Source organism: Haliaeetus albicilla, chromosome 8 (assembly GCF_947461875.1).
Source record: "Haliaeetus albicilla chromosome 8, bHalAlb1.1, whole genome shotgun sequence".
NCBI lineage: Eukaryota > Metazoa > Chordata > Aves > Accipitriformes > Accipitridae > Haliaeetus > Haliaeetus albicilla.
In genome coordinates, this window is record NC_091490.1 from 3,918,752 (window position 1) to 3,946,669 (window position 27,918).

The 27,918-nt window shown below is 39.3% G+C and overlaps 1 protein-coding gene across 14 annotated transcripts in view; it reads right to left on the minus strand.

The window, feature by feature from the left end:
* NFIA (nuclear factor I A) overlaps positions 1–27,918 on the minus strand; it is a 360,757-nt gene that overhangs the window by 118,622 nt on the left and 214,217 nt on the right. For 12 of the 14 annotated variants that reach the window (XM_069788580.1, XM_069788575.1, XM_069788574.1 and 9 more), the window contains exon 3: positions 1,160–1,225. The exons of the other annotated variants lie outside the window; for them this stretch is intronic. In XM_069788580.1, the coding sequence (XP_069644681.1) occupies positions 1,160–1,225 (66 nt within the window). The remainder of the gene's footprint in view (positions 1–1,159; positions 1,226–27,918) is intronic. 14 annotated transcript variants of the gene reach the window in all.

Consider the following 27,918-nt stretch of genomic DNA (forward strand, 5'->3'; position numbering starts at 1 on the left):
AAAAAGTCAAGAAAAACTGTTAATAATAATCACTTTCACTTTTGGAGACAGTATTTCTAAGTCCTAAATATAAGCAGTAAAACAAAACTCAGTTGCTGATGGGCCAACAAAAATTGTTGAGGTCTACCTTACTTAAACATAAAAAGGAACAGAAGCTGTTCCCTCACACACATACTTAGGCTTTCACATACAGTCCCTACAGAAATTCACTATTATTGAACAAATTTTTTTCAGGCTGCTTTACAAAGCAAGCCATTGGTTCAGTAGAAGCTATTGCTTCTACTTTAAAACTATCCCAGTTCAAAGAGTATTAGTGTTCCCAAAAGTCACAGTCCTGCTGCTACTTCCACATAAGCTCAAGCCGCTGCCACCTGAAACAATGATATTGCGAACATACAGAGAAGAAGGAGCAACAAGCTCTAGCTGAGCCTCCCTGACCTGCTTACCCATAGTATCTACAACCTTTAAAGCACGCCAGTGAAAAAATACAGACAACGCCAGTAGCACCTGTATCAGTCCCGCAGTGGGTACCTGCCGGAGTAGCCAGTACGTTTATAGGTGTGCGGTCCTGCCCTGAAATGGCAATGTTTAGGAGTGTTGTTGCTCAGTTTTGCTTAGCAGATTTTTGCAGTAGAGAACGGGTCGGCAGAAACATATTTCAAAGCAACCATTTTGTTTCGCGGGACTATCTGAGATCCTGCACTCTAAAATGATGGCTGGCTACATACCGAAAGTTAGGTACTTCAGTGTGTCATGTGAGAGCATCAATAAACAAAATGAAGTTAAAAGCACATAGATAAAACTGAAAGCGATGAAGCACACACCCCTAGGGGGTCATGACTCACGGCCCAGGGATTGAAAGCCTTTGCTACGGTGGAATAAGGATAAGGGTTGCATACAGCAGGCTCTTTAATGGCATCTCCCTAATTAAAATAATTTTTAAAGGAAAAAAATATCTCTCTGCAGGACTGGAGAAACAAATGCTACCTTAGATTAGTGAAACAGTAGCATTTTAACTATGAGGAGAGTACACAACCTATTTGTAGGTATCCCATGTCAATTATTCTGAATAATCTTTTTAATTAGACATAGGAAAAAAATCTTTATAAATATGGGCTGTTTTAATATCCCAAAGCAGGAGCAGCAGGTAAGAACTTACCATTTTCTGGCTGGTCCTTAATATCAGCTTCACTTGGCTGGCTGGGACTTTCAGATTGACTTGAATCTGAAAAACATAAAATACAGCCAAAAATTACAGGGTCTGCTGTGGAAAATAGATCAGAGGCGCCAGACTTCCTCAAAAGGCTGAGAGTACAAACTAAGGACAGGAGTGTTGCACTAGGACATGATAATGCAAAAGTCCTGTGCCTAGGTAATATTTTTGCTAGAAAAAAAAAGGGAATCTTGTTTACGGCACTACACAGAGTGCTTGGTGTGTGTGTGTTAGCATAAATTAAGCTTTGAGAATCCTTCTTTTTAGAGAAGGCATATTTAAACTACTCTCCTACATGTTTTTTATAATGCAGCCTCTATGTTGTATACAAACCAGAGCCTTAATCCAACACATAGTAAAGTCTCAAAACATATTTTCAAGCAGGCTTATAAAGGTAACTAAGCAACACTACAAAGTCGTGGAGATTGTTGTCTACACATTTCTGGAACGAAATATGCAAAACTGATAGAAGAGCTGATTTTCATCATAACTTTCACAGTGGTTACAGTACTATGAGATCACTGAAATGTATGGCGTTGTCCCTGATTTGCAGTGGTATAAATGAGACCAGATACTGGATGAACTGCTTTAGAACTTGTGCAAATAACGGGTCCTACAAACTCCCAGCTAACACTCTCCAAAGAACACAATTTATTTGCCTAAAATAATAAAATGACCTATAAAAGGATATGTGTAAATATAATTTTTTTCATTTTTTACACATTATTAACTCTAGTTTATGTGAAGATGATCACTCTTTCGTTCAAAAATTATTCTTAGTAGAAGCTTTAGTCAAATAGCATTTTCCTTCTTAATTATTTCTATCACTATGAATTGGGAAAAAAAGGTCCCTTTTTACCTGTGTGGAAAAATATTTTTTAAAAAAATCCCTCAAATTACTTTTTTTGCAATAAATACAAATAGAAAAAGATTTCTTCCCCCCTCCCCCCCCGAAATTGTTCTGTAACTTATTGATCCCATTAAAAAAAGTTTTTGCTGTGAAACAAAACTTAGGAAATGAAACCACTTGCCACTGCATCAAAACCACCCCCAATCGTGGCAAACCTATTTTCTGACTTCACCTTGACTTTGCAGAGTTTAGAATTAGCTGTCTGAAATTTGACCACATTTCAGAGAGAAGTCAATGCAAGATCAAAAGGTCATGACACTTAACTGTGATTAAATTGAAAATCTTACTTCTATTGCAACAGAGTGATAACACCACCCCTTCTTTTTCTTTGAGGTATTAATAGCGCTGGAAGAAGCAGTACTACTAGTGACCTTGGGTCAAGCAATGCTAATTTATTGCTTTAAAAAGGTTCCTTGCTTTTAAGCAAATGAAGATTTTAATTACCGCAGAGCACTATAAAGAAAATGCCTATTTTAAATATTCAAATTTTTTTTTACCTGCTGACTGTATGCATTAGGTATCATTCAGAAGCTTAGAGGACAATCTTGTATAAATTAAAAACTACAAGTAAAAAAATGTGCTCACAAAACAAATTTGGATATATTTCAGAATATAAACATTCAGAATATTTAGCAAAGAAACCTTCAGTCCAGATACTTGTATTTAAAATCAGTGAAATTCTCCTAAAAAGTGATATGTTTCCCAGTGTGTCCAGAATCCATTTTCTCTCTTTTGTATTTATTATTTTTAACAATTTCTCCAGTGAAGCTCAGTGAAAAAAATTATTCTCACTTCTGCAATTTTGTTTTAAATATTGATCTTCTGAGTTATCTTTAACTGAAGCTCAAATCAGTGACAGCAGATAGACTACCGGGTAATATGCACAGTGCTGTTATATTCTGGACACTAGATTTTGGCAAGAGGTTTCACGTTTCCAATACCGCAAAGGTAGCAACAAAGGTAAAATATTAGGAATGTAAAATATTTAGTTAACATTCAAAGTCAACATTCAACGGATTTCATTTTACAGGGGAGGCATTAGGCTTTTGCTTTTCCTCCAGCAAGCCATAGTTCAATCAGCATTTGGGCTTTATGTTTAAAGTAGGGTCAGAATTCCACAAGAACTTATATATTTGAAAAAGTTACTGCAGAAATATGGGACTCAAAGCATGTTTTCCTTGCAAAATTTTAAACGATCCAGCGAAGCAGCGAGAGGGACGAGGGCTCAGTGGCAGCCGCAGGAGCTGGGCTCGGTGCTGGCGCTTTCAGCCCCCAGCCTGGCACCTTCGCTCCCCAGCACAGCCCTGCAGCCGGTGGGCAGCACACAGAGCGGGAGCTGCTCCTGGATTTTGAGAAACAAAGTACTTTTGTTTGTGTCGAGTGCTGTTTTTCCAATGCCAAAGCTAGTGGCACAAGAGAGACTCTACTGGCTGTAGGACATTTGTTTGAATACGGAATCTTAACTTTCTTCTTTTATTACTCTGGCTACTGCGATAACATTTTTCCTAATTCTGTTTTCCTGTAACCCACCCCTTCTGCTGAAATTAAATATTAATTTCTAAAATAGACAACAAAGGCTTGAAGCACTATTCTTCATGGAGAGGCATGGGGCAATAAAATGCAGGATGAGGTAGAATTAAAACCAATCTATACAGCGGTAGAGATCACGGGAGGCTACTGAAAACACGTACTGGGCAAGCGTATGCTCAGCATTGTTATGCAAGGTGGCATCTTGTGGAAACCCCAGATAAGAAGACTGAGTTAAGGCACTTAGCCAAAATGTTTATATGCAGAATTTTGCTTCCCTGATTTTATTCAGATGCCGCAGATGATCCGGTACATATAAATGTGCCGCCACATGGTTAAGGGATTGGCAAAATCAGAGCCGTTGTATTTTACAGTCTTGCCTAGGACAAGAGAGTCTTGCTCAGCCTCCACCACTCGCTCTCTGCTTTTTCAGCAGTTGGCAGTAACTCCTGTCGGGGCTTTTTTTGTTGTTTTGCACATGGAAACTTTAAAATTCCAGTTTTCTGAATGTTTAGTGTTTTGCGGGCTCGGCTACAACGGGAGGGGGAATGTCTGTCCTGCTGAGTCAGTTAGCCAAACAGGTGACCGGAGGAATAAATTAATTTTTGCCCATACATAATTGATATAAATGGAAGATCGTTTTCATAAGCATTTGCATTAAATCAATAAAATCACTTACTATAGAGCAGTTTAACAATTCATTTGATTTTCTCTTTTCTATATATTTGATAGCCACTCTGCAAAACAGTATACACTTTATGCCTATTTTCTTTAGCAACAACACTGCCAGTTAAATTCTACCACCTGCAATAATTAGAGCCATTGGAAAACATACAAAACAAAATATACAGTAGATGTGAGCCCCTCTTGAATCCACGGCCCCCTGCGGCAACGAGTTTCATTGGTGCCTTAAGCTAAGGCTGGTAGGAAGCCAAAGAATCTGTATATTACAATAAAGTGCATGTTATTAAGGGGAGGATTTAAATGATTTCAGATGGAGTTGGAAATATTATAGTGAGGAACCACTATTAAGCTTGCTGATTTAAAAAAAAAAAATCACCAAGGAATCTAGTTTTATATTTAAGGAAGCTTAACCTTGAACAGCACAATGGGTTTTATTTGGGGGCTTTTTTAGCTAAAGAAAAGTTAGTGGTTGGAATTTTTAACCCTGAACTAGCTGGAGTTAGCGTATGTACACTGGAGTCAAGGTTACTGGACAAGAGAAGTTCAAGGGGATCTGTTATCAACAATAATCATGGGGAAACAGGATAAAAAGCATGTCGAAGCTATTTTACTCTCTACTTCCAAGAATCAACTATGATTAAGGGATAAAGAAAAAAACCCAACAAAACAGGCTAGTTTTTCCAAAGTAGCATTTCCTACTATGTCTCTATTCTCTGTTCCTCTTTGGATCTGTTTCTTAAGCATATGCTACCCCTGTGCGACCGAGGTGGTTACGCCTGAGACCCAGGTCTGCCTGATCTCAAAGCATAAGTGGGCAGGGACCTTCAGCTCCAGGACAGAAGCTCTGGACTTTTCAATATGCAATTTTCCTTTTCAGCTGCAGCAGGAGCACAGCTCCAGCCGGGCTGCACTATGGCTGCGTGGAAGCAGGGCTCGCGGCGCTGGAAGGCAGCGCTCCATTGTTTGGAAAGAATAAAACCTTCCCAGGAAAGTCTGGCCCGTGGACAGGACCAATGTCAACAGACTGACAATGTTGTTCTTTTTTGTAGACCGTGACAGAGACGGTGAAGAGTTGTTACGCTCCTCCACCAAAAAAGCCTGCTTCGTGTGTCATGGCACTTGCCAGTGCTAAACCACTTCATGGCTACCTGACCAGAAAATGGGATGTTTTCTTGGGCACTCGCACTTTCTCGACACGCTGTGTTTTCCAGAGCGTGCTGAATCCAGCCTGGGGTGGCAGTGACCAACAGGGACCGGCCTTACTGTCTCCTGGTCTGCACAAACTGAATTAATGGGTGTCAAGATTATTTTTTACCTACGTAGAGCCAGCTCCCACCAGAAACTGAGCGCTTGCTAGCAGCCAGCGTGCTAACTCAGGTGCAGATGCATCTATCCTCTAAACAGTAAAGGTGATCCCCACATAGCGGAGAAAAAAAATTACCAGCGATGCCAGATGAGCAAGGCTGTGCTGCCACTGCCCATGCTGAGCCCGCTCTGCAGCTAAATAAAGCGGGCTCCCTCTCCTCCGCTGCCAGCCCGGCACCTCACAGAAGCACCGCAGAAGTGCACAAGTTAAATTTTCCATTCATATCATGTTTTAGGGGGGGGAAATATTGTATAATAAACTGACATATTTTATTCAAGTTTCAGAGTCCTATTTGTAATAAAAAATTTATATGGCTGGGTTGTGTTCATGCAATAAATTTTTCATCTATAATTTTGGGCATGGATTCTACCAAAGATTTATATACGTAAAAAAAAAAAAATCTAAATCATGCTCCTTTGTATACAGTCTTACATGGTGAGCTTAAGGGATTTACAAACAGAAACCAGCACCAGGACTGAGGCTTTTTTACACCCACTTTCCCTTCATTATACGTTATAATATAAACACATAGGGATTGCTCCATATATGCTACAATTATTATTTACGGCTATTTTGGTGGCTACTACTATTTCTTTTAAGGAAGGCCTGGCTCTCTGTTTAACTCCAGCCATCGCTTTCAAGTCAGCTTTTATAGGGAGTTCAAAGTGCTTCATTATCATACACCTCACCGTCACACATGTACATATCCATACCAGATTTCCAGTTTTATTTTATACCCCCCTGTACAGTACACCCCATCCCCACAGCTCTCGAATAAGGTTCTGCAGTGGTAAAATCCCTGCGGTGCCAGCCTGTTTTTTTTTATAAGGCGAGGACTCTTAATTCCTGTACACTGGGAAAGAGATTATCTTTGATAATGGAAATGTAAATCAAAGCTTGCTGTTGTTTATTCCAGACAGACATTTGTGTGTTAAGTCTGTTTATCAGGCAACACTTTGTCTAAGCCAGGAAGTAGTCAGCCTTTGTAACAAGATGTATGCAAATGATTTTCCCATGAGCCCTTGCCACAAAACTTTTGTGGCAAAAACCCTCCTTGTTACTTCACCAGTAAGACGCTACTAAGCTACCCCGTAAGTAGACTAGCAACAAAACAGCTAGCTAGACTATGCTGATGAGTTTGAATGAGACCAAAACATGTGCCCACAGTCTGTTGCTCGGTATTGTAAGCAGACTTTGTGTATTACATCTGTTTATCAGGCAACACTCTGTCTGCTGGGGCGGCTTTGTACCAAGGTAGATGCAAACAAAGATTTCCACAACTCCCCAGCTAACTTTTTTTGGACGCTGAAATTCCCGATTACTTTCCTCGTCGTAGGAAACAAGAACGTGAAACTTCACCGTGAGGCTGCGAGACCCGAAAGCTGTATCAAAATGGTTTCATTTTAAATCAACTTTCTTTGTTCTCACAAGCCCATAAATGATTTACTGCTATCGTGTGATAGCCTAGAATGTGGGGAATCTGTGTATTCCCATATTTGTTCCTTGATATTACAAACAAGTATTTGATTCACTTCTAAATGTTTGTTTTTAAAACAGTTTACAGCCTTTGATTCCTGCTTACTGATTCATTTCTGGAACATTTTCTATTTATTTCTTTGCAGTAGCAAACGTTAATTTTGACTTAATTCAAATTGTCATCAAAGGCTTCCTTAAGAAATCCCACAGCACAGATTTTATTTGTTATAATAAAATATTCTTAAAGTAAACATCATGCGACTGTGTTTTTTTAATTCCAAGAGATACAAAAATCCGTTACCCAAAGGATTCAAACTGGTTCAGCCCTTTTTCCTAGACAAAATAAACACTTTAGGACTTTACTTGTTTGTATTCTCCTCAGTGGTGCTGTATGCATCACCAGCTAAAAACAAAGAAACTTTTAGCTGCTCAGACAAAATGCAGAAGCTCCCCAAACAACGAAGCGGGGGGGTGGGGAAGCATTCAGAAAGTCTGACAGTCCATTCAATATAGGGATGATGGCCATAATGCATCCAGGGTCCCCTTGCTAATTAAATATGCATTGGCACAGTTTTGATCGATGCAAGCCATGGATCAGATGACACACCTGCAAAATCTTGAGCCCAGAGCTCCCAGGAAAAGGAAAATACAGGCTGTCTCCTTATCTTTGTTTTCAAAGGCTCTCAATTTCTGTGCTTAGATATCTAATTTAATTCTCTCACCCCTCAGCAAACTGGATTAGGAAAGTCAATACTGCCATTGTGCATCGACAGGAACACACAGCTTTCCTTTTATTCAATTTAGCCATGACCTTTAGACAAAGATAATGACAACTGTCTAAAAGTAAGGTAAGGCCTGAAGGAAGACCCTGCAGAGGGGCCCCCCTTGCTTTCCGACACTCCTCCACCCGGGAAGAGCCCACCAGACATGGAGCAAATTCAGAAATAAATTTTCTCCCCAGACTGCAATGACTAGCTTGGCGGAGCGGCACCCTTGGCCACGAAGGGCTCTATCCCACCCCGAGGAGCTGGGACACCTGGCTGCCGGCACGGGACGGCGGCCGGACCCTCACGAGCTGTTTGCCAAGAGATGGCAATGTCTCTGGAGGAAGCGCTCATGTCAACACCAAGAGCCGAGCATTTGCACGAAGAGGGACTGCGCTGTCCTATTTTTTCTGTGGCTGTTAGGGAAACAGTGAAATGGAAGGGTCAGGCACTAATTTCTAATTTCTGGCTCCGATACTTGGGAGGAATTGTAATCCTAGAGCTAAGTGCACGGTGCGGAGAGCCGCACACAACCGTGCTTCGCTGCGGCAGAAAGAGGAACCGGCACGCGGATTTTCCTGGAGCTGAGCTGAAGCCAATGGAAATGACATTACTTTCCGATAGGTCTCGCATCAATATCTTTACCAGCCTTCCTACATTAGATAGCATCTTTCTAATACATCTGTAAGGAAAGTACAGAGAACATGCTCTAAGCTAACGAACAGCTATCAGACAGTAATCCACTTTGGTACCTACAGATACAGGTTGTACCTGAATCAGTGATTTAGGCATATAAAAATTCATATTCATTGAGTAGCCTAGCTCCACAAAATGTTAGCTTCCATGCTGCACAATGTTTTAATTCTGCAGTATTTTTTTAGCTGCATTTAAAAATATACTTGGCATTTCTAGCTGTGGACCAATATTTTTCTCATGTCTTTTTATACAGATTTGGAGGGAAAGATATTTGTAATGGAAAAAAATATGTGCAAAGTTGGATTGCTAAGTTTCTGTAATCTTGGGAAATAAAAAAAAGCAGCCTATGTAAGAGCTACAAGAAACCATATGGATCAACAAGAGCTGCCCTCATATCCCTGGGAAATATAAATTAACCTACATTTCATCATCATAAACCCCAAAATAAAAAATCTAATTAGAGTCTCTACCCTCAGATTCACTTCTAGAAAATTTGCTTATCCCCCTCACAAAATGATTTACAGTACTTATATCCATTTCTTCAGAGTGATTTAAATTTATTGAATCATTTCAATTTTTAGAGAGCTTCCATTTGGATCTGTATGGGTTTCTAGACATATGCGGTGCTCAGTTATTTAAAATTAATTGCAGTACAATAATTTTAAATTGCTTCACACTATACGAATCTCAAGTGCTTTGAAATATTTGAACCATTCTATTTAGAAGCCATCAAACTTCTGAGCACATGCATCAAAGAGTTGTTTTAAAAGCCGAAGGGCCGTACTGATGATCCCAAAGTGCAGGTGAGCACGGCTTTGGGCATGCTCTGTGCACACGGATCTGAATTTATAGAACAATTCAACAAATTTTGCCCGAATGTCAATCTTTAATTAACAAAAACGGATTCTGTAATAATTTCAAACCACTAAAAAATTTCTAAAACTAGAAAAGCACTGTTATAAAATAATGGCATACATTAAAACCATTATTACTTCTAATGTATATTTATAGAACATCCTTTTATCCTGGAAATTAAAACATCTTATTAACATTAAACTAAGCTTTACAATACCTCTGTGGGAAAGGTGAGCATAACTATGCCCACTTTACGCAGGGATGAAGGAGGCACATAGAGGTTAAGTGATTTACCTTCAGAGGCACAGTTACTAAAAGGAGTAAAAAGCACGGGGCTGAGCTCTCAAGCCGCTGCTCTAGATAATAAAGTATCATTCCCACCAATACAGCCATTATAATGGCAACGGCAGTATCTGCTTAGGAAGACTTCAACTACATTATGTAGAAAATTACTTGGTAGAGTGGATCCAAAGTCACCTAGAAGGGATATGTCCAGTCCTCTCAGCTTCTGTTTTGCTTGCCTTTTTTTTTCTTATTAGGTATTTTGAAAAACAAGAAATAATTTCTGCATTTCTCTCCAGAGGATTTTCTAACTCACTCTAACACTAACAACCATAGTATTTAGGGTCACTAAATAGCTGGTTTTGCAATGCTTGACTTCATGTATAAAGGCAAGTGAAGATGAAACTGTGTGATGAGCAGATCTGGAAGCTTTGGTCAAAGTCTCCAGGTCTGCTTCTGTGCAATTTTACACTGGTGAGTAAACCAACATCAGCAAAGCAGGATTATGTCCACCATATGGTGAGACTCCATTGGCGGTAGTACAGTCACCCAATTAATCTCTATCCCCCACCATCCCCTTGTTATTTATTTATTGTGACAAACTCATCCTTATGGGACCCAAGGCAGGGAGCTGCATATTCCCAGGCTATTCTCGTCAGTGCCCATCCTCATTCTTTATCTGCGCTGCCCAAGCAGTAGCTGGCGGTCTGGTACCTCTCCTCTGGCCAAGACGCACGGTGCTACAAGGTCACAACCAAGGAGGCTCTCTAGATTTTCCGTAGCAGACAGGAATAAAGAATCTTTCGAACCTGCCCTCCGTCAAAAAGCCAAATAAACCCCATTCCCTGACAATAAGCACAGCCTTGTTAAACTGCTTTCCAAAGCTTGCCTTTCTAACATCACACGAATAACCTAGCTGTTTCTGGAGACCATCAGAGTGTTCATATATATTTCAGTCTGTGCCTCTTGCTAAGGTCTCTCTGCAGCCGGAGCCATTCAGGACTTTGTCAGCCAGCAAAAACAAAGCAAAACCTTCACCAAATCAACAAACTGGGCAAAAGCCCTCACCTCCTCCTTTTTCAACATCTCCTGCTTCTTTCTCCTAAAGGACAGGTGTAAAATTTTCCTATGATTAACCAAAAAGTCAGGTAGGAATCTATACATCAAACAGAATAAAGAATACTTACAAAGAATTACTATCTCAAAGAATGGGCCTATTTTCCCTATTAAGGATTATTCTATTTCAGCCAGGGAAAAACAATGTTGATAATAAAAATATGTGTGATTATTTAAGGAATAAACAAAAGGTGAACTAATATTCCGTGGAGTTTTTGTCAGTAACAGATTAACATCAAGTCACAGATGGGGCAATCTGAACAAAGTTTAGGTACTATTTTTTTATTATGGATCTACACTAGCAGCCCCATTTTCACAACTCTCTCTCATTTTGATGTACCTGACACTTTTCCTCTTGGCTCCCATTTCAGCCCCTGTTAAGTACATACTTGGTTATAGTGGCCAAATTTTTTTAATTTTTTTTTTTTTTTCTGGCAGATGTCTTTTCCTTGTTCTGTGCACTCTGAGGAGTTCAACGTGGCATGTGAAAAATTTCCATTTCAGGTTTTCTTAAGCTTTATGTAAAATCAAACTGCTGGCAAAAATATATACATATATAAAATTCTAGAGCCAAAAAAGCTGCTTGATAGTTCCCTTTCCTCCCTCCCTACCTTCCTCTCTCTTGCCTTTTTTTCTGAAAATAATTACAGAAATATTGCCATCAGCCCAAAGCCTTTCCCAAACTGAAAAGTCAGAGGATTTTGCCCACAAAGAATTGCCACTGATTGCCGCTCCGTGGATATGTTTCTACTCTCACAATATTGTAGACTGCAAAGAAGAACAGAGAATTACCATAAAAATCAGGACGTGTTTTGTTGCATCAGTATCATGTTGGCATCAACAACATAGACTCGAGCAGAAAAAAAAGCAGCCTTTTGGTAGGCAGCCTACTTGTTCTGTGTTTCTGCTGTGTTTGTAAGCCACGCAAGTGGAAGATAAAGTTAAAACTCGGAGAGAAGTAACATCCTGCAGGCTCGGTACAGAGCCACCACACTGAGTTACAGCAAAATCTAAGGTACGATTGCCATAAATCATGGAGAAATGGAACTGTAGCTACGTCTCAAAGGACAGTGGATCATTACAAGTACATGAAAGAGTTGGGCATATATATATATATATATGCCCACATATATATGATAGGATTCCCTTCCCCACACACACATTGAAAAAGATTAAGCTTAATATGTTGACTCTGAAAATACAACCAAAAATCCATTTTCACTTGGTCCAGTGCTGCAAAACTAAATTTTGAGATAAAAATTAAAAATAGAAAAGTCCAGAGCTCTCAAAACCCATAGCTACACCGTGTAGACAAAATTTTAATCAAACTTTTAAAGCCATGGTTATGATCTGATGAACAGACAGCTTGACTTGATTACATTTTTAAGTTTCAGTTTCTATTTCTGTTTTAAGATGAAAAAGATCATAGAGTGTCAGAAATTTGAATACTGAATAGCAAAAGCTCTTGCAGGTTTAGAAAGCATATAGAAAAGCTGGCAAAAGAAAACGCTATTCCATCGCCACCATCTGCTTTCTGGCATATTGAAGAAACTTTACTAACAGCAACATTTTCTTGCATTAGAATATCTGCTAATTAGTTTTGTTGTATTTTTTTTTTTTAAATTACCTTTTACACAGAAGGCAAATAGCCAGTTTTTTTGGCTGGCTACACCTTACACCATGTCTGATAACATTTCACATTAAGTTCAGTTTACCTCACATTTTTCTACCAAAATCCTATCTTTAGCATAGTCAAAGCCTGCAAAAACTTTGCCTTGCTGAGACTAAAGAAAAAAACATCAAACATACGAAGTGTTAAAAATCGCTGAATAACTCAAAGGAAAAAAGATAATTTTGAAGGCGTTTTGGCTGAAATCTATTTTCCTTTGAATTGCATGAGTGTTTTAAAATGTTAAAAACACTACAGAGTGACTAATGAATGTAAAAGAATGATAAAGAGTATGGGTCCAGTTATCAGTGATGTGCCTAAAACAAAATAATTTTGGACAGTCTGCCATGCAAATATTGACTAAAATGTCATAAATAATGTCTGCAACAAAGGGGATCCTGCAAAGGAATATTCTGTTGTACTTAATGCATTGTAGAGTGTGCCTTTTAGCAAGCAGTACGTTACAGAGCCTGAAAACTTCAGTTGGACAAAAAAAGCTAAAATTTCCCAGATAAAAATACTACTAATGTTTTTTTCCAGAAACAGACCTCCAAAAGTTAGGGGTACAGCATTACATTTGGAAAATGGTTCACTTAGAACCTGACTTTTCAAAAGAAACGAGTTGTCCAAAAATTAAAAATAGACCAAATGTATCCACCTCATTGACTTCTGACTATTTCCTCTGCCATTTTTAACAGTATTTTCACCCATTTATTTGCTGGCAGGGCAGAGCCTGTTTGCAGGTCTTTATCATACTGTACTGAAATAAAATGCAAAGACATTAAGTCTACCACTGCCCTGGGCCAGAACTGAGACATGGCAAAGATTCTGTTCAAGAACTTCTTAGGACCTAATTGTGTCTCAGTTGCAGAGTCCAGCTGCACTCTGCATGTAGGGTTAGAAATAAAAATGCAGTCCTGCCAGAATGATTGCAACACACAATTTCGCATCAGAGAAAGTACGCAGGAAGGGCTCAGAAACTACTTTCAAAATCTCAGCATTTTAGTAATTTTATTACTTTTTTAATAGCATTAAAATATGAAGTAAAAATGAGGAATGACATAGGAAGTTGCATTAACAACTCCAGATTACTTGCACCTACACTGACATATCGTGCTATGTGTAATCACAAACAACCCAGTCACTTTTTCTGAAAGTCTGCTAAAAAAATTAAACAATCAGGGCTACACTGAAACATTCTGCATGTGTTTTCAAAAATTTAATTTCTGAGAAAAATTTCACAGCCACAGAGATGACAAATAACAAAGATATTTTACATTTCTAAAGCATCTTTCATCCAAGATCAAAGAACTTCATCAACATTAATTCTCAAAATACTCCTTTGAAATAGGAGTACTATTAAACCTATTTTATCTTTGTCTAACTTGATCTATTTTCTTTATAAAATCCTAGTTACTGTAGTATCTCTCTAGGCGGAGCACGACTATAGGTTAAGTAACTTGACTAGAAATACTTATTACATCAGTCACAGAACTGATGATCATTTTCAGAAGTCAAGAATCCTAAACCCTTCCTCCTTCCTAGGCTGATTAAAAACATATATACACAAACTGAGTCAAGGAGGACAAAAAAACCCCCTCTATTGTCATGGGATTGAGATGCCACCAAAATAAGTGAAGTATCTGGAAACAGCAGGCACATAAAACAGCTGGTAGGAAATGGTGTTGTAGTGTAGGGTAGATGGACAGATCGACAGGTATGTGAGGGTAACAAATTATGTATGAAGAGAACAAGCATGCATTTGCTATTTTCAAAACCTTTTGGAAAAAATGAAGTCAAACTTTCCTAACAAATACGAAAAGTCTCCTCGCTGAAACATGCACAGCCCAGTGAGAAAGGGAAACGCCGGCAGACAGAAGTGCTGCCTGCTCTCCCCTGGAGGCTGTCACTGCGGAGGGCTGACGCCCTGAGCTTGGAAAGAGCAAGGGTTTATCAGCTGCAGCGTGGGTCACCCACAAAAAGACTGGTGGGGTATGGGGCAGGGTCTGAGGCTGAAGAATTTTTTTTAACACTAAACTTTCGATTATTTAAAAATAAATTACAGGCTGTGTTACAAACAATATAATTCAGTCTTTGGGCCAAGCTTATTCTTGACATAACCCAACTGGAATTACACTGGGGATAAATTTAGCACAGTATTTTCATAAGTCTCCTTTTCTTATCATTCCTGCAATCAGGTTGTATGTGTCTAGAAAAGATATTCTTATGTCTGCTTTGTAACATGGATGAAATGTTATCGACTATGTTCTGCCGCATCAGAAAACAACGTATGCTCTGTGAATGTGCGCAGTACCTACTTCTGATAAAAGCAGCCCCCGTTTTGAGAGGTGTGTTTTATAATCCTTTGTGGTTTTGCAGCAGAGGAACTGCTGGACAATGAAGAAAAACATTTCAGCTCCCCTGAAAGTTTGACTGTTCCTTTTCAAACAATACAACACAAGATTTGGGACATACTGCTGACACAGCAACATCAGTGCCTCAAAGAAACTGTGGGAAATGTCAAATTTATGGTCCTATGGGTGATTGGTGGAAGGATTTTTTCCCCCCCTTCAGCAAGCCTCTGTCAAAAACAGAGCCTCTAGAAAGTTTTTGGCTACGTCCCAGCAAAGCAGAAGGAAGCTGTATCCCACACTTCCCTTGGGACTTAATGAAATATACAGCCTCTGGGCTTCTTTCAATTTGGTCTTTCAGATTGCTAAACCAGTGAAAGAAGGATCCTAGCTGTCACAAACGTCACATGTTTGGGGTCACCTGCTGCTCGGGGGTTCTCATGCCAGTTGTTGACATAATAAGCACCCCTTACACTTTAATTACAATTCACAGTGTGCAAACTCTGCAATCTGCTTTAAGGCAGACAGTCTTTTAAATCAACACTAAATTCTACTACTGTTTGAGCAGAAATGGGAGGAAAAAGATGTCCAGCTGACTGAATAATTGTATTCAAATATTTGTGATCCCAAAGAAAAGTAAGCACTATCCAGTGAAAAGAGCAACTGTATTGCCTGTAACACTTCAGAAAGTGTAGCTAAAACTAGACTCGCTTCTCACAGTCACGCAGACGACGCACGTGAGACGTTTTCATTTGATGAGCTCCTACCATCGGCAGCTCTTTCCGAAGCTCCTGTGACTGCAAACCTGAGCACCCAGCTGTGTTTGTCCCCGAGCGTGAAGTGGGCTGGACACAATGCCGGACACTGGGATCGTCTATGGGAGGGAAATTCTCAAGCCCTCTCAGTATGAATTTCAACAGGACTTGGGCAATGAAAGCCTAAATGGGAAGATGTGTTTGTTTTATTCGGGAATGCTTTATTTAGTCCGGTACAAGAAACATTGGGTCTACTTAAAAATACTTATTATTTTGAGAAAGAGATGAGAGTCCTTCAGTTTCCTTGACTGCCACCTCTTTTTTAACTGTTACTCTTACTCCTAATAAAGCTATATCAAGACCACCAAACTTAAATAAATTATACCATCCGGAGAGGAATAAAAAACTCCTCTCCTTATATGTTAGAGAAAATCCATTTCAGCATTCATGCATCTAAAAATGCCTCCAGTCAATTATATTATTTACAATGCCTTGGTTGAATCCATCTTTTCCCATGGAAATAAAAAGAGCATGAGAGTGGACGCACGCTCCGGGAGTACTTCGAGAAGATTTTCTATGTCCTCTCTGTTAGAAACGCTGTTAACTTGTGGGCCGGCGGTTATGGATCACACTGTCCACACAGGAAAGTATTCCAGCTTCCCGGTGGCAGCACAACCTCCAGCAGCTGCGCTCCACACGCATTCACCCTACACGCTCTCAGAGAAACAAAGGAGAAGTCAATAGCGCGATACGAGGGCCTATTCCTATTTAAATCAACAGGAGCGACTTTGGCCATAGGAGAAGGCTGCTGTTGTCCAACTGACTTCTTAGAGAAAAAACCCGATGGGTTTTCACCATATTCAATAGGCAAATGCTGGCAAGCCGCTCTTTTCCCCTCGGCCGAAAGGGACACAACCTCCTCCTGCCGCCTTCCCTGTCGCCTCTCTCCCTCCTTGCTCACTGGATCAGCGACCTCAGATAAACTCAAAACGTTTTGAAATTATCATCAGACTGTGAAGCACTTCGATGAAAATCTATAAAACAAATTTATAGTGTGCATTCGTATGTATTATATATACACTTAGAACAGGATTTATCATTTAGCTGACCTTTGAAGCACTGATATTTTTAGATCCAAAAAATGTGTGTTGATTGTACTTCAACCCAGTCCCCTTACAATGTACCAACTCCTTGATATCTTACTACAGGAAAGATAATTGCAATGAATTTTTATATTTCAGCACATGGGAAGATAAGATTAGACAGTAGGGACATAAAAGCAAACTGCACCACATAAAAGATAAGTTTCTGAAAGTTACAATTTACACCAAATGTTACAGATGAAAATGTTCAAAGCTATTTATAGGGCCTCACGCTGGTCCCATTATAGACCATGGGAAGACTGCAGAGAACCAGCACTACCTTTTACTTAAAACACTTCTTCCCATACCTATAAACCCTTTGGAACACAGAAATTATTAATGATATTAAGACTATTACTAATTCCCATTACCACCCAGATACCTCAGTAACATGGCTGCAAGGCAGTATGTGTTGCACAGACCTTACCATCCAAGAGGATTGTTCCTACTTAATGGGATTATCTACAATCTGAGCAACTCATCCCAAAAGGTAAATAAGCATTTGATTTCCCCCTGCCTCCTCTTTATGGCCCTATTTGCCTCTGTCCACTGAGTGTCTTACCATATTTTTTTAATGGGATATTTTTCTTCTTTCTTCCCTACCATGAAGTCGCCACTAACCATAGTTTGTCCAGTGCAAGAAATGAGGAATTAACAGCAAGATAGATACGTTTACTTGCATACAAGGTATAAAAAATTAAAGCTAAAGAGCAAATTAAAAGTAGGGAAATATACTTAGAGAGCCACACAAAGTGCCATATGATTCATCTACATGCAGCAGACAACAGACACAGCCATTGCCCACTGAAGGGCACAGGTGCAACAGCAGAAAAATACCCCAGTGCAAAGCAAACTTTCTACCACTGTGGCCAATAAACGACACCCTTTGGAAAGCTGTCCTGACAGCAGCCAGCACAGAGCATCCACCCTGTCCGGGTGAGCCCTCGGACTGGTTCTCAGTGCTACAAAAACAAAGAATGCTATCAGTATAAGGCAAGGCTCCTACAAACATGCTTAGAAGTGATTTTTCAATCACAGCTTAACCGTATTTTCTATTTTCTTTCTCAAACTTAACCTTCTCTGAGGACTATTTCTATGAATAGTCTCAAATTTCAGCCACTTCTGATGAAGCCCTTTACAAAAAAAGTGTTGCTAGAAATGTCTGACAAGGGAAAAGTGATTTTTTCCCTACTATACAATTACTAAAAACATATGGTGGAAGAGATTCTGTGCAAACCTGGAGTGTGGTCTGTTTTCCACAAAGATGAGGGAGGGAAAGTTGCAGCCCCAACCATGGGATTGGTAAAAGAAGGAGCTACGATGGAAACTATTTTGAAAACTTAACTCTGTCAGCCAATGCAATAAAGAGTAAGCTCCATACACAAAATTACACGTAGACTGAATAAACTCCGCTCTCAGTATTTGTGGGTGTGAGCTGTATATACAGTGTTTGGTGAAGCCCAATTCATGTTCAAAAGAAAATTAAACCAAAGAATAAGTTATTAAAAGGACCCTTTGAAGCAAAAAGCAATGATGTGTGAAAGACAGAACCAGAAGAGTTTATTTAAACACACAGCACAGAAAACAGGGAAAACAGAAATTAGGAAATTAGAAGAACAGTCATGAAGGCACCCAGCAGCCTTTTCCTGGTACCAGAAGTTCTTATATCTATGAATATTTTATCCAGATTCAACTATCTTTTTCAAGTCCTTCCTATCAAAATTCCAGACATTTTCTTCAATAAAATCAGAAAAGTGATTCAAAATGTATTGGTAGAAGATATAAAATGAGCTGTGTGTGGATATTACAAAGGATCTGGGAACCTTACACCCTTTAGATCTGCTTATTTAACTATTTAGCAGCACAATTTAAAATTTGCATATGACTGGTTTGATGCCAAACCATAAGAATAAAGCAGGAATGTCTCTCTCCTATGAATTTCAAACTCAGGTTTTTTCAACTTACTCCTCAAATGTGAAGCGTGTTCCCTTCCTAAAATTACTATGTAGCCCATGATCTAGTTAGAAAAGTATACGTAAGACTTTAAAATAATCTGCTTTTTTGTTCCCTTAAACTTCCTATCAAAAGTAAATCGTTTTGTGAACATGCTCAGAAATCAGATATTTCATGCTGGTTCCAAAAGAGGAATTTCTCCATTTAGCAAACCCAAGTCTAAAAATAAGTGTCTAAAACTGAAAAAAGTTAGTTATAAAACCCAGTTCCTCATTGCACTGCAGTGCCCGACAATGCTCAATGACTAGAAGAATCTGGCCCATCCTCTTACAACAGTTTTCTCATCCTGAAGAAGCTGCGAAAATAATCTCTGTGATAAAATCAATCCATGCAAGTACAGATCCTTCCTCCAAATGTCTCCTAACTTCTCCCTCTGTCACTTCGTTTTGGTATCGCTAAGGCATTATGGATGTGCCATGCCCATCCCAGTGAGTAAGGTGGGAGTGCTTATCCTATTGACTAACCAAGGTACCTGCAGTCCTAAGTCAGCACACGACTGCAGAGCTCTTGTTTGCCTAGTCTCTGCTAGTTACTGATTTTATTATGGCAGGCTAAATAAAACAGGAATAGCGGGGGAGAATAGGGAAGGGTGGCAGAGGGAAGGCAGCCAGAGATATTACAGAAGTTTACACAGTCGTGTTTTTATATACATGCCCTGAAACTCAAACTTCTGGGCAGAAGTGATGGTGCCATGTAACCCCAACTATGGCATATGCATGTGGCGCTGGACTTTGTCCCTGAAGTCCCCCTTCATTTCACACACCAAAAATCTATCCTGGAGAAAAGAAGAATGTCTTTCTTACTAGCTATGTGGTTTTGTCCAAATTGAAGGAAGAAGCTGAAGAAAAAAAGTCAGTTTAAGTGTCACAGCTCAGTTAACAGGGGCTGAATCCATTAGTCACGACAGGCAAGCCTGCAATAAATTATGACTGTCTTACGCTCCCCCACTAGGCAAAATCCTTTTCTGATTTTTCTCCACTCCTTATTCAAAAGCAATACCCAGTATGTATTCCAGGACAATTTGCTGTGTGCTGTTGAGATCAAGAAGCAAGGCCACTGGAGGGGTGAGTACACCAAATAATCTGACTTTGCAGGTTTATCAACCTTACACAGGTACCATAATCCAAGCAGAAACTCTTCCCATATCTGAGGCTGTCGAAACACCTACGGACTGCCCCTGCTTCACATGATCTAGGAAAGGGCTCTTATCCTTTCACCCTGTACAGAGACCTCACTGCCAAGTCCAAATACCACTAATTATCAGGACTGCACCTAGGACTGCCACCCTGCAGATCCCCATTTTGCTAAGCGCTGTATAAGCAAAGAACAAAGAGAGAGCCCTTACCTCAAAGAGCTTACGATTTACTAGGCCTACCAGGAGAGCAGGACAAGCACAGCATCTTACTCGGCTGCCAAGTGTAAATCTTGAGAGCGCTGGCTCCAACCGGCCATAAATAAAAATGGGAAAATGTATAAAGTAATTCCATTCACTTTGTTTCATTTCAAACCCAAGAAGGAAGGAATATATTATATGCATCTAAGTCCTTTAATAAATATGATTTATTTATTATCATATTATCAGAAAGATATGATTTAGACTTAAAATACCACCTCAGCTCTAACTACAGTGTCAATAATGCAGTATGATAAGAAATGTAGTGTCTTGGCCCCCTGTTTTAGGCATAGATAATGGAGCACATCTAAGAAGTGCCTAAAACTAATGCTGAGTGTGAAGAACAGCAAAAAGAATAATTGCTGGCTGAGTATTTATGTACTCAGGACCGACTGGGTCGAAACTCACAGCTTGGTTAAGCCTTTCTTTTTCTACAGAGTTCCCCTAACTGATGCTCACACACTTTGGATCACAAGCTGTGGCAACCTCAGCCGGAGATCTCATTTTTATGCTCCTGGTCAAAGCTGCCCTCCCTGACTGGCCACGTGCGTGTATCCCGCCGGGTCAAAGAGCGTCAGGCATGAAGAGGAAGGACAACCTCAGAGCCGTGATGGGCCACGCGGACTGGAGGGTGCGCCAGTCCTTGGGGCTCAGCTTCTCTGAAGAGTACAGAAAACAGTATGTCCTGTGAGCATCAGCAGGCTTTAGTGCACACACAGACTTGCAGACAAAGGATCAGCCTTTACAAATATTTTCTAACTGATCCAACCATGATGTTGAAGATGGAATTTTATTTCCCTTTTTTTGTGGTTAATTTCTTTATCTATTATGCACTTGAGGAGACTTCATTGTCCAACTATTTTATTATTTGCTACACAAAAAAATATATTTGTGAATGGCTCCATTATTTCAGCAGTTAGCCTTCTGGTGCACAGAAAGTTTCCCTTCTGAACAGGCACTCATTCATTCTGCTGCACCATTGTACATTTTATGGCTTGCTATACCAAAAAAAAAAAAAAATCTTTTCTTTATTTCTTTCAGTGCCCCTATTATTATAATAGTTTAAAAAGTGGCTTCCACTTTATTTATACCACATCACTTGGGTAAAGGATAGCTACCCACAGTAAATCTAGTTATTTTCCAAAGTAGATTGCTCATTAAATATTGTATATAAAAGAGCCCTCTGAGATTCAGAATAATCCACAAAATGTTTTTTAGATATCTCTTTCTACTTAAATAAATAATTGTAATCATGATTGTGAACCAAGTACTGTGCTTATAAGGTTGAATTAATAAAAACTGAACTTTATATAAGCCTCGGCTACAGAACATTACGCTGGTGAAGAATTTCAGGTGCAAATAATCAGAGATTACTACACACGAGGGAATTCACCAGTGGTCATGAATACCCTCAATCTACTTCTGTGAGGTAAGCAATATATTCTCTAATATGATATAGTGCAGGCTCTGTTATTGTGTTTTGCAAGTTTTTACTGAACTGTAAGTTTTCTTCCTGTTCTACTCATAATGCTACTTATCTATAGGTAAAGCAATCATTTCTTTAACTAGTGCATTTACAGGATGGAGAATATACCACATGCTCTTAAAATTTTTCTGTTTCTTAGCTTCTATACATTTGAATTAGAGCTACAGTATTCAGCAAACGCTTTAAAGACAGTATGAGGGGAAAAGGGAATAAATATATATGGTGTCTCTGCATCTTCCACGGTCTGGCTGACTCACTCAGTCTAGCTGCTGCTAACAAATACAGATCAGCGAGTGAAAAATCCTAATTTAACTCTATGGCATAGTGGGGTTTTGCCTCTTAATTATCATAGGTTCTCCCAGTGATAACTATGCACTAGGTCCCAGAATTTACTTAAACTCTCCTAAACTGTAGTGGTAATTTAAAATGTGGAGTGCTGTGTTACAGATCAGATCCGCAGCTAGATCTGGAATAATTCCATTAAAACCAGTGGAACTACAGAGATTTCTATCAGTTGTGGTATCACTATAAACCTCTTGTAAATAAAGCCTGCATTGTTAATGCTGTCACTGGTGAAGCAAATTCCATAGCCCATGGCACACAGATAGCCTAGGCAAGCTGCTGCTGAACTATACAAATAATCTCTTAACTTTTACTTAAAATTGAATTCAGTCACAATCACCCAGACTCCATACAAAGTTGAATCGTTACCTGAATAAAGAACATCACATATTCTCTGAAGAAAAAAGGACACTACTCTCAAAAGAAAATTAAGATTACTAGATTCATTAAAAGCAAGAAGGTGTCTGATACAGGGAACGGCAGAAAACGTGTTCCTGATACTGTGCCCAAGGACAGGGATACAATCTGTCCCTGGAAATCTCCTTAAGTCACAGACCTTTTCTTTTTTTCTCTTTCCTTTTCCCTTCCCTTTTCCTTTTCTCCCCTTGCCCTTTCCCTATCGTTCCCTTCTGGAGAACATCTAGTCCAACTAGATTACTCAGGACACAAGACCTGTAGCTATCTTCTGGTGTTGAGTAACACGGAAAAGTGAACGGCCTAATCCATTTACCGTTAGTTTAATTTGGATTGTAAAACAAAGAGCGGTCTCCTCTCTCCAATTGCAACTTCAATTTGAAATCTGCAAACCCAAACCCAATCCTAAGAAACTCTCGTCAGGTGTAGCCAGGTTATCCCAGGAGGGACCTGGGCTCACAGTCTCCAAAGGATGTACAATCTTAACACTTGCGCTCTAACTGCAGATTGCAAGTGACCCAACCCGAACATTCACTACTAACTGGGAATGACAAATGGCTTGGGTTAATAAAGTGCTTCCAGGCAGAGGAATTTTATCTGCGCAGACTCCCGCTAAGTGAACTTCACCAGGACTCATCATTTTTGCCAGTTTCACTCTTTTGAAGACACTTCAGGTAAAGCAAGACACAATGATTTGCTGTCCAGTGCCTGGAGAACAAACTATCAAAAATAAAAGGGGAGAAAGGCTTTGAAATGTACAGCACATATACAGACAGTCACAACAAATGAAAACAGGCAGTTGGCACGTGGATATATGAAGCAAATCAAGGAGCAATGAAGAAGGAGACAAGAAGAGAGGGGAAGAAACAGTAAGAAAGAAAAAACCCAAGCAAGTTGGAGAGGTGTGAGGATGAAGGCTAAAGTGTTTCCTTGTATGGAGGGGATATGAGATCTATGCATTGTTAAGGACACAGAAAATTCCTGGGATTAAATAAAGTTCACCCCAAACCAGACTGCCAGGCAAAGACTTGCATCATTTACAGGCTTGAACAGGAGCGAGGGCTGCGCAGCCTTTGTGCTGATCTCCAAAGACATGGAAAAGGCAATCAAGAAAGAGTGAAACAGATAGCAAAAGACACTGAAAAGGATGGATGAAAACATTTCTCCTGATTTGGCTCTGTTCCATAACTATACAAAGGACTACGCTGTCTGGTAACGTTCGTATGTTTTTAATGTTAAAAAATACGCGCTTAGAATAATTTTGCTTGATAGCAAAAAATGAGGAGCAACTCTAAGCTCCCACATAGATCTCTACTGGACAAACAGGTGTGACACTCAAAATCCTGCAAGATCACCTCTATATGCACCTCTGTGTACATATAGTCACTTAAGGGCATGATTTGGGGGAACACAGTGACTAATTCTTTAGGCCCTTTAAAACCGAGGTTCATACATCGGTACTGAACTATCCAGCTGCCTACCTTGTAGCATAGCACTTTATTGATGAGGAACAGAAAATCTGTTTGAAAAGCTAATACTGCTGTTACTCTTTAGAGTACCATGTGTTTTTTCCACCCTAATTTTGCTTAACAGTTAACTGAAATCCCCATATTGCTTTCCTCATTCATACCAAAACCTCACAGCACTAAGAAAACCACAGATACTGTAATAAGTCATGACTCATATCATCCAACATCACCCGAGTAGGAATTACACATTTTACTGTAAGGATATCTAGGCCATCTCTACATCTAAGATTTTATCTAGAATAAGGCCAAAACATATCACTTTCAGTACAGCGGGAAAAAGGAAGTTTTTGTGGTTAAAGCAAAGGCCAATGAGTCAGATGATGTGGGTTCTGTTTCCAGGCCTCACGCAGACTTCCTATGTGACTTCGACTGAATCACTTCACTTCTCTGTGCCTCAGTTTTCACATCTGTATGAAGGATGTCAGAATGTCAGATCCATTCATCTTGGTTTCTTAAATTTTTTGAGACATCTGGGTGGGACATGCAAAGTGTTATGATAACTACCATGCATCTGTTCTTCTGCTGTGAACAGAACAATTATCTGCTTCCGGATGGAGAAGAAAGTTAGTAGAAAGGCCAGCCTCAGACAAAAAAAAAAAAAAAAAAAAAAAAAAAGATTTATTCTAGAGGAGCAACTAATCTCTGATTTGACCAGCCCAATCACAAGTAAAATAATTCAAAGGATGCAGTAGTACAGAGCCTTGGAGAAGTAAACACTGACAGACCTCTGAAATCCCTTGACCTTACTCTAGGTTATTGCACTGTGCTGTATCAGATGCAGCAGTCTTTTTTTTATTTATAATTCATAGGCATATAATTAAATCTTGCACATTCATTTTGAGAAAGCACAATAGCTAAACCACTAACCCTTAAGCATAGTCTAGCAGTGGCATTTGTAGAGTCAGCCACACTCTCTCACCTATGCTGGCAAACACATTACTCTGGCTGTGAAGGAAACCACAATGTGGGAAGGAAAGCCTACAAAAGAATGAAAACAGAAAGTGTCTAAGGCCTTGGCAGAAGGACACTAAATAAAATAGAGAGTGGTGACTCATTTTGGCAGTGAATCCACCTCAACCCCTTCAAAGGCTTTGGCAAGAGTCCTCGGAGGAGACCCCAGGCTTTTGCCAAGCCACAAAACACCACAATTATTATCGCAGCAGTCATCAACAAAACAGATTTTGTAAACTGACTTGTTGGCACATAGATTAAAGAAGCTATAAAAAGGAATAACAGCTGTTTGGGTTGCCCTATGCAGAAAGTTACTATATAAAAAGTACTTTTACACATATCATATATACGTACACACAGACACACACAGATGCACATGATGTGTACATGAAGAATACACAAACAAGCAAAAGTGCCAAAAGCTTCTGAAGGATTTCATTTCTGTTCATGGGAGATAAATTTGCAGGTCTGAAAAGTTGTAAACTAAAGACCTGGTCCTCTTCTCAGTCCTACCCATTTCACAATATTCACTCCACATTTTCATTAGTTTCAATGGAGTTGTTTCCATTATGTAAGAGTATAACGACACCAGAATCTAGAACTAATAATGGCTACTTAAAGCAAAGTACCATAGACCAAATTCTCATCCTGCTTACTGGTGCGTAAATCAAAAGAAAATTTTTACATGCAGGCATCGCACTAATATAATGGGATAAAATGGCCCAGAGATAATTTAGTACAAGACAGAACTGTCCTAATGGCTCCCAAATTTTTCACATTCAAAGGTTATGTTCACTTTTCATAAACTAGGCATGTTTGAATATTTATGTAAATAAACAGTCAACTTCAGTAATTTAAAATTAGCTTTGCAGCAGATGATGAGGGTTTGTCTACCTAGACCTCAAACACAAAGGCAAGAATCATACAGCAGAATAAACTCCCAGATTCAATCAAAAAGTGGTGATGCACAATTTTTATGCTGGTGTGTACACTGTAGCTAGGTTTGGAATATCCTAAATGCTGCGCTTTTTTTATTTAAAGCAGGTGAAATATTGTCCTTTAACTTCATAGTTTTTGACTGAAGTGGCAGAAAGAAAGAAAGAGAGATGAAATTGAGAATATGACACTAGTACCCTACTCTAATCTTTCCTTAAAAGTCTTCACTAAAGACAGCACTGTTCACTTCTAGTTTCCACAACGATTTTTTTTTTATCACATTGATAAGCAAGACTTTTCTTGATTTTTTTTCTTGAATTTGAAGTGCTCTAAATTTTGGTAATGCATAATATTAAAATATCCTGAAAACAAGTTTCAGAGAATCTGGTATATAACTCAATAACTGCATCTGTCTCAATTAAACTCCATGTGCCCTGACCGGTATCCAATACTTTTTTTAGAGGCTGTGTGTCTTAATCTCATCTTTTTACCACAGAATCAAGAGTTCAAACTACATCATTAAAAATAATACCCTGTTCTACGGAAGTACTATGGATACATAGGTTGCCAGTGAAGGAGGGTGAATCTGAACTAAAGGGATGTTTATAACCTCTACAAAGACATAAAGGCATAGGTTATGGGAGAAATGTGGATATAAACAGCAAATATCGCTGCAAAAGACATGGGCATCCTCGTCAATTTCCTCAAGCAAATGGATAAGGGCAAAGTACATTTCAGGGTCCTTGCCATTCCTGCAGAAGAAATGATGTGGCCTATTGACCCAGCACTAGCAGAGGATATGCAATAGCAGAGATGAAGCATTTGGACTTAGGTGTCGATCATGTTGCTGGTTTAATACCTTCCAAATGACTAACTGAGGGAAACTGTCGCATCACCCCTGGTTGATAATGCTTGCTTTTCCGTTGTTTCCTTAAACAGTGAAAATATACACAGGTAATTTGACACACTGAAAAATCCTAAGAGATGAAAATTGACAAGTTGTGGGATGAGAGTGAAACTTCTGAGAAATTGAGTTTTTACCAATATAATCCACCTGAATATAGGTATTTGCATTGAAAGAAAGACTCTACCATTCTGTTACTTTAACTACAAATATCTTCCAGCTGCATAAAGAACCATTTAGTATTTTCAAAATTACTTGTCCTTAGGCAATCTGTTTATTTTCAAGTGCAATCCAAAAATTAGCTAGGACTATATTTACCACTTGTATGCACAGGCAAGCATTTAGCACGGGATGGTCAGAATATAAATAGAAATCCATACATTTAAAGTTCTTAGATAGAACTGTTTGCCTTTTATTCTTATCCTTTGCTTTTTTCCCTTTTTTTTTTTATGGCCACCTTGGACTACATAATGCATTATACAGACACCAAATTAGCTAGCACGCCAGCAGAAGCAGTAAGTTTCACCTATCCAAGTATTTAAAAAGCTTGCAAGCACACACTGTCTCCTGTGCAGCCCGGAGATCCCTGTTGAGTCTATGCCAAGTCCCTGAAAAGTTGGACACTGCATCCGGTATTTACACTAAGCTAAAATTCTAATCAGCACTAACAGCAGTGTGTTTTAATTCACCCTTATGATTTTATTTCAATCTGCTAAGTAGCACAACTGCCAGAAAGAAACTGCTATAAACTCCAGTAAACAAATGCAGGGGGAAAAAAAAAAAAAATTCTTAAACCTGTTGGAGATAAAGTTTGCACCACTTTAGACACACAGCCCAAAAGGAAAGTCTGAAGCTTTGGTCAAAGCTGCTCTCTTCTGATTTGTTTTCAAATATCCTACCTTCCACTTTTTTTTTTTACCTTTTTTTTCCCCCAACGTGTTTGGTACTTTTTAGCCAAGGAAGGAAAACGCTAATGTTATTTTACACCGGCTATTTCACCTCACGTCCTCCCCTATACAGCTTTCTGCCAAGTGCTGTGAAACAAGAACACAGTAACTACTTGAATCTCTGGATGACACTATAAATCGTAGTGCCAAGAGGCTGGTGCCAAGTCCGGCATCTTCCTTATTTTGGGAAGGAAAAA